This window comes from Acanthopagrus latus, chromosome 20 (assembly GCF_904848185.1).
Source record: "Acanthopagrus latus isolate v.2019 chromosome 20, fAcaLat1.1, whole genome shotgun sequence".
Classification (NCBI taxonomy): domain Eukaryota; kingdom Metazoa; phylum Chordata; class Actinopteri; order Spariformes; family Sparidae; genus Acanthopagrus; species Acanthopagrus latus.
Window position 1 is genome coordinate 19499417 of NC_051058.1, and position 6747 is coordinate 19506163.

At 41.5% G+C, this 6747-nt stretch overlaps 1 protein-coding gene across 1 annotated transcript; it reads left to right on the top strand.

Moving 5' to 3' along the window:
* Positions 1–155: 155 nt before the first annotated feature.
* Positions 156–2146, top strand: hoxb5b (homeobox B5b). Its single transcript, XM_037080967.1, has 2 exons — positions 156–956; positions 1456–2146. The coding sequence occupies exons 1-2, from the start codon at positions 344–346 to the stop codon at positions 1701–1703; spliced, it is 861 nt and encodes a 286-aa protein (XP_036936862.1). The 5' UTR covers positions 156–343; the 3' UTR covers positions 1704–2146.
* Positions 2147–6747: the final 4601 nt, after the last annotated feature.

Consider the following 6747-nt stretch of genomic DNA (forward strand, 5'->3'; position numbering starts at 1 on the left):
CCCGGCGGGGCGATACCGCCGCTGTCCGGAAGATGGCGCTCTCTGCCCGCACGGCTCTCCGGGCGCAGCGGGGAGGCACCATTGACTGGAGCCTAACGACCATTATTTCGTCATCATTTGTAACCATGGAGCATGAATTACCTCTTGAAGTCATCAGTGAGGATTTACGACTGGTCAACAAAGGCACGTGATTCCCGAACGCTCTCCCATATTTGGCCGCATACCTGGCAAAGTACAGTAGGGCTTCATTGCTTATAATTCATGATTGCATCCATAAATCGTGCAAGCACACAGGATTATAGCGACAAAGATCTACAAATCGAGGCTTTAAAAATCCAAGCAAATGAGCTCTTACTTTGTAAACTCGTTCTCAGGGCGCTATCCAAATGGCTCCGACTATCAGTTACTAAATTATGGGACTAACGGCGCTGTGAGCGGTTCCTTCAGAGACCCTGGCACCATGCACTCCGGGTCTTTCGGCTACAACTACAATGGCATGGACCTAACCGTGAACCGCACCAACACCGGCAGCCACTTCGGGGCCGTGAGGGAGGATGCCCGGGGATTCGCGCCGGACGCCCGCTACAGACAGACGCCCAACTGCTCGCTCTCGTCTCCAGAGCCGGTGCCGCCGTCGTGCGCCACGGCCAGCCGCGAGCCGCTGGAACTAAAAAGCCCCTCTCCTCCCTCTGACCGGAGCGCGACCTCCGGAGCCAACAGCCTCAACAAAAGCAACAGCGCTCATTTCACGGAGATAGAGGACGGCACCGTCGCCTCTGAGACCGAGGAGGGCGCGCACAGCAGCGGCGGCTCCAGCACGGCACCGCGGGTGCAGCAGCAGCAGCAGCAGCAGCAGCAGCACCAGGACCCCAACGCCACCTCCTCCACTCCCACATCTAATGATTGCCAAACGCCACAAATATTCCCCTGGATGCGGAAACTGCACATAAGCCATGGTATATTTACTAATAATATTTTAGCCTTTGAAGGATGACACGCTGCCGGTGTGTCCATAAATCTGTCAGGTGTTGCATGAGTGAGCAGCTGTGGTGTGGATGATTGAAAGAAGAAGAAGAAGGGGAAAAAAAAAGGGCTGTGTTTGTAAAGTCTTTATGGGCTTGTTTGGGTTGAGGTTAACTGCCGCTGGAGCCCGGGAGAGGATGTGGGGCTGTGAGATGTGGATTTTTGGGGGGCGGGGGAGCGTTTGGAGACCCTGAGAAAAGGCTGTAATGCGCGTTGTTGTTGTTGTTGTTGTTGTGTGCGTGTGTGTGTGTGTCGTGTTTTGGGTTTTTGCATGTTTCCACCTCTGCATCATTTCATTATAAAGAAGAAGTCTATAAGCAGTCGAACCCTCCTCCTCCTCCTCCACCTTCCCCTCTGTGCTCGTGTTGTTGTTGTTGCTGCTGCTCTCCAGTTTTGTGCTAATTGTGTGAACATCTTCTGTAAAATTTGTAGATATGACTGGACCTGACGGGAAAAGGGCCCGAACCGCGTACACCCGCTACCAGACGCTAGAGCTGGAGAAAGAGTTTCACTTCAATAGGTACCTAACCAGACGGCGGAGGATAGAGATAGCCCACGCCCTGTGTCTTTCCGAAAGACAGATCAAAATCTGGTTTCAGAACCGCAGGATGAAGTGGAAGAAGGACAATAAACTGAAAAGCATGAGTCTTGTGACAGGAGGCAGCGCCTTCCACAACTGAACAACTTTTGCTTTTTGTTTTGTTTTGTTCCCCTTTTCTCTCTGTGTGTGTGTGTGGGGAGAGTTACAACAAAAATAGTTTAAAAAAAAAAGAACAAAAAAGAAAATCCATGAGTACTGTAAAGCAAAGCGCAGCACCTTCCAGCATGCTATTGTGATTAGAAGAGGAAAAAGAAGAAGAAGAAGAAGAAGAAGTATCCTGTGGTCTTAAAAAGAAAAAAAAATGCCATTTTTAGTTGACTTGTTGTTGTACTATGATAGCTTAGATGTCCTAAAGATGTAAATATTACTGGGGGTATTATTGTCCATGCTTTCTGCTCTCTCTCTCAATCTCTGTCTCTCTTTCTCTCTCTTTATCTTGAAGGTGTTTTCAACTTGAGCTCTTTATTGTGACGGTCTAACAGGAGTAAAAAAAAAAAATTGTACAGTTAAAACACACAACAACTACTACAACAACAACAACAACAACAAAAAGAAAGTTAAAAAAAAGAAGAAAAAAAAAGTTTCCAAACCATATGCTGCTCTTCATTGAATGTAATGTATTCCGGGGCCATCCGAAAAAAAAAGAAAAGCGCTTTAGTGTCAGTTTTACTGCTATTTTTGATCTTGTGGCCAGATCCATAAACTTTCATAAACAAGCCAATGTGTAGCTCTAGGGGTATTTTGTGCATCTATGATTATTATGATTATGATTATTATTATTATTATTATGTTTAGGACTAATTATGAAGCAATGCAAATGTATTCAAACCTGTCAATGTGATAAATTTTTAGTGCTAAAGAGGTTATTCTGTGGATAGGCAGTGATGTAAGCTTTTTCTCGCCAATTTAAGCTTTTTGTATTTGTATAAGTGAACTCATAGCGCTTGGAAAAATAATGATAATAATAATAAAAAAAAGTTTCTCTCAATCGCTTTTTTTTTGTCTCGACTGTGAATTAAATAGGAGAAGAAGAAAAAAAAAATAAAAGAAAAAGAAAACCCCTCAGGTCGTGTTCAGGGCTGTTTTTCTTTCTTTTCTTTTCTCTTTTTCTCTTCGCTCGCTTAATGATTAACCTGCAAGAATTAAACAAACAGAGGAAAACAGAACTTTTTTTTTCAAACTTACCTCCTCCCGCAGCGTGAGGCGTGTTTGCCAAAATACGGTGCTGATAAAATCCCACACAAAAAAACAATAATAATGAAAATAAATAAAAAAATAAAGAGTGGCTTTGGCTTACAGGTATATAGGCAAGGCTGAAGTTGGTAAAAATCCCCCCTTGCCAAAGATTGTATAGGCCTATATTACTTACAGACTGTGAAAAGTCACGTGAGGTCCATAAAGTTGGTTTTATGGTTTTGGGGAGTAGACAATGTACTATATAATTCACAACCTTGAATGAAAGTGACGGCTTAACTGCATGGATGGGACTGGAAAGGCTGGACTGGGGCTGGAAGTGATGTCCAGTCATATTTAGAGACTCTCATGCTGGAAGAAAACTTCAGGAAACTGGTTCCTTTAAAAAAAAAAACTCTTTCAGCTTTTATCCTTAAATAAGCAAGTTTTTAAATGGAGTTCTGAATTGCGTGTTTTTCTTAAAAAACAAGAAAAGAAAAAAAAAGCTATTTCGCTTCTGCGATGTGAGCCGGATTTGTTCTACATCCACACCCGCAGAGGCTCGCTGAATATTTCACACTTTTCATGTTTTGCAAAAAAAAAAAAGAGAATGTCTGAACTTTTAGCGTTGAGAGAACACTCCACGGGCCTCTGGTTCACAAGCGGTTGCGGATGTCATTCGGATTTCGCGCGTTTAAAAGAATTCAACGCGTAACTTCTTTTATTCTGCAAATAAAAAACAATTTAATGGATAAAATCTCTAGAGGATAATCAGCTTTATTATTCGGCCTTATGGAGCTGACATGAACCGAACTTGGGCGAGCTCCCCGGAGTGATTTATTCCGATCGTGTCGAGTCACCGAGCGGCCAAAGGTGAAGTCTCGGACACAACCCCTGAGCTGGACACAAGCTTCACTGCCTTAACATAAAGACGAGCCTGTGCGGGGCCGTGCGGGGCTGTGCGGCATTGTCTGCCGGCAACTAATAAAACATAATGATATCATCTCCAGGAAAACTGGAAAAGGGCTTTATGAGGGATATTTTCAAACTTCTTCTCAAACTCATTTCAGGTGGAGGGGAAAAAAAAGAAGTTAAAATCAGTAGTGGTGGGCTATATGTGGTCCCAGACATTTTCCACATATTCATAACTATTAAGTGGCAATTTAACCAGCGTAATGAGTATTGCATATTGATAGGGGTAATCTGTACCCGGATCTCATGCATTATTCATGGCGGCGGGGATCATCGCTGGGTCAGTAGACGATACAGACTCTGCAGCCGCAGATGCGTCAGGAGGAAGCGGCCACAGATTGCACTGTCACGATGGAGACTCATATGTGGAAACAAGACGAGCCTTAAGAGAATTATAAACGCTTTAATTAAAAATAGATTATTTGTTTTGTTTTGTTTTGTTTTAAATCACACATGTGCTGCAGTTTTGATTGAATCAGCTGCAAAAACGTGATGCGTAAAAAATCAGAGAAAAAAAAAATCTTTTTGTCGAATCTGCTTAGATCAGTTTGATGGTTAGGTTAAAATGCTTATAGGAAGTTCTGTAAGATATACAATAGATAATAAGGTTAAAGGACACAGTGACGCATTTAAAACATATATTTTTAACCGCATGTGGGCTCAGAATAACATCGCTATGTCCTGAACTTAAACGCTTTCAGTGAGATCATAATTTGCAAAAATGAGCTCTGAAATTAACTGTTTATAAATATAAAACGATAAAATAAGCAAATCGAGGCAAAGTTCATGTCAGCACGTGTTTGAAAATCCACCTTCAACGCATTTCTCGGTCGTTTAATCATCATGATGAAAAACATGAAACAAATGTCACCTTGAATATTTCTTTTTTTTTTTTTTTCTTTTCTTTTTTCGGGGGAGAGACCAGTTTTTGGTGTCGTGGATGCTCAACATCTGGCAGAGTGTGTGTGTGTGTGTGTGTGTGTGTGTGTGTGTGTGTGTGTTCAGCTCACTGGTGATGTGATGCAGATGTTCGGCCAGCAGAGGGCGCCTCAGACCGGCCAGGAGGATGATGGATGAGCTTTTTTTTTTTTTTTTTTTTTAAATCGTTGTCCCTGCTCGGACTCTTATCATCGGGGCATGTAGGTTAGTGAGTCACTCCGAGCCTGTTTATTAGTTATCTGTGTAAGGTTCGAGTCGGGGGGGGGATGGTTGGGTGGAATGGACCTTTAATCCCTGAGACTTTGATCTGAGGTTGAATCTCTTTAACGAGCTTTGGTTGACTGTTGAGTCTGATAATCACACCGAGCTGCTTTCTTCTGGACAGCAGAAGAGGATCTTGTGCAAGTTCTGCACTTAGGTACTTGAGTATTATTTATATAACATTTTATGCACTTCATCGCGCTCTTTTACCACGAATCAGCCGCAGCTCTTTATTCCAGGAGGCCTAAATCTATTTGACATCTCCAAACACTTGTTACTTTTAATAGACGTTAAGATTCTGCACAAGAAACAAGACAATACCTGAGCATTTACAGTGAATATAAACTGGTGGTTCTGATGTGTAGCTCAGATTTTATTCAGGTTATTTAGTCACCAAGCCAGTCCTGTTGAGGTCACATATCTCCAAGAGACACACACAGAAAACTTGGACCTTTAACAAAAAAAGATTGGAGACGTTTCCCAAACTATGAGCACAGTCCTGTGTGGCAGAACTTATTTTGTTCTTCTTTTCTCCCTCGTTAATCATCTCACAGCACCTCAGATTTATCTGGTGACCCTCTGGTGGGGTTTGACCCTGATGTTGGGGACCACTGGACTTAAAGAAGCTGACTGTGAAGTGTTTCTAACTGGCTCCACCTCACAGATACGACAGTGAGACGCTGCTTGATGCATCCGTATTGAAGATCTAGCACACACTCACAGGAGCTGAGCAGTTTTACTATTGATACTGACAAACTACAACGACGGGTACTATTACATTGTGTTACTGGTACTTTCACTGAAGTTAAAGTTCTGAGTACTTCCATCAATCACTGTCAGCCTGAGGAGCCTGAAACTTGAGTTGTAAAATGGCCAACACATCCGAGAAAAGCTCATTTCACTGTATTCATACCTGCTACAAGCGCTCACAGTGGGACTTTAACATGATTACGATTTCTTATATCAGCTGTGAGAGAAAAGCAGAAGATAAAGCCTTGAAATGGTTGTAAAATGTATTTTAACCCTATGTAGGAATACTGGATATTGCAGTGGATTTCAAACATTTGGTGGCACTTCTGTATCTGTATCTGTGCATGAAAGCCAACATGTCATCTAATCACTCTGGTCATGTGTATTTATGGTTCCCTGGAAGATTTTAAACAGATTTTCTAGGGTATAGAAATTGTTTTTATTAGGAAATCAATGTGTATAAAGGACCACTGAGGTGGTCAAAATCTCACTGCGCACCATTTGGGAAAATTAAATGTGTTTTTGGAACTATTCTTTCTATTGACGATTTTATAAATGGCTGATAAATCAATAAACTAATGTTTATAGATCCATTGTAACATGAATAACAACATTAATGTTGACAGGTTACAACTGCACATGTGACTGTTTTTAACCACTTTATCAATGACTCATTAACATTTATGTCTGCACATTTATAACAACATATTAACGACTCATGCGTGTGATGTTTTTAACTACTTACTTTATGGCTTGTTAACATTTATAACTACACACTGGCTGGATTACAGCCCTTAACTAATGTTTTAATAACATTTATACCTGCAGATGTGATGAATTAACCCCTTTATTAATGACTTATAATGATTTATAACTACACATGTGATAAATTAAACCTCTTTATCAGTGACTTAGTGATTTTTATTACTTTGGATTTTGTGAATTGAGGCCCTTTGTTGATGATTTATTGACATTTTTGTGAAGATATTTTTTTGTAAAGAGGAAGGGACAGACACCACCACAACCTG

Coding starts and splice junctions, on each gene's coding strand:
- hoxb5b (XM_037080967.1), top strand. CDS start 344: ATGAGCTCTTACTTTGTAAACTCGTTCTCAGGGCGCTATCCAAATGGC. Junction 957..1,455: donor GAAACTGCACATAAGCCATG/GTATATTTACTA, acceptor TAAAATTTGTAG/ATATGACTGGACCTGACGGG.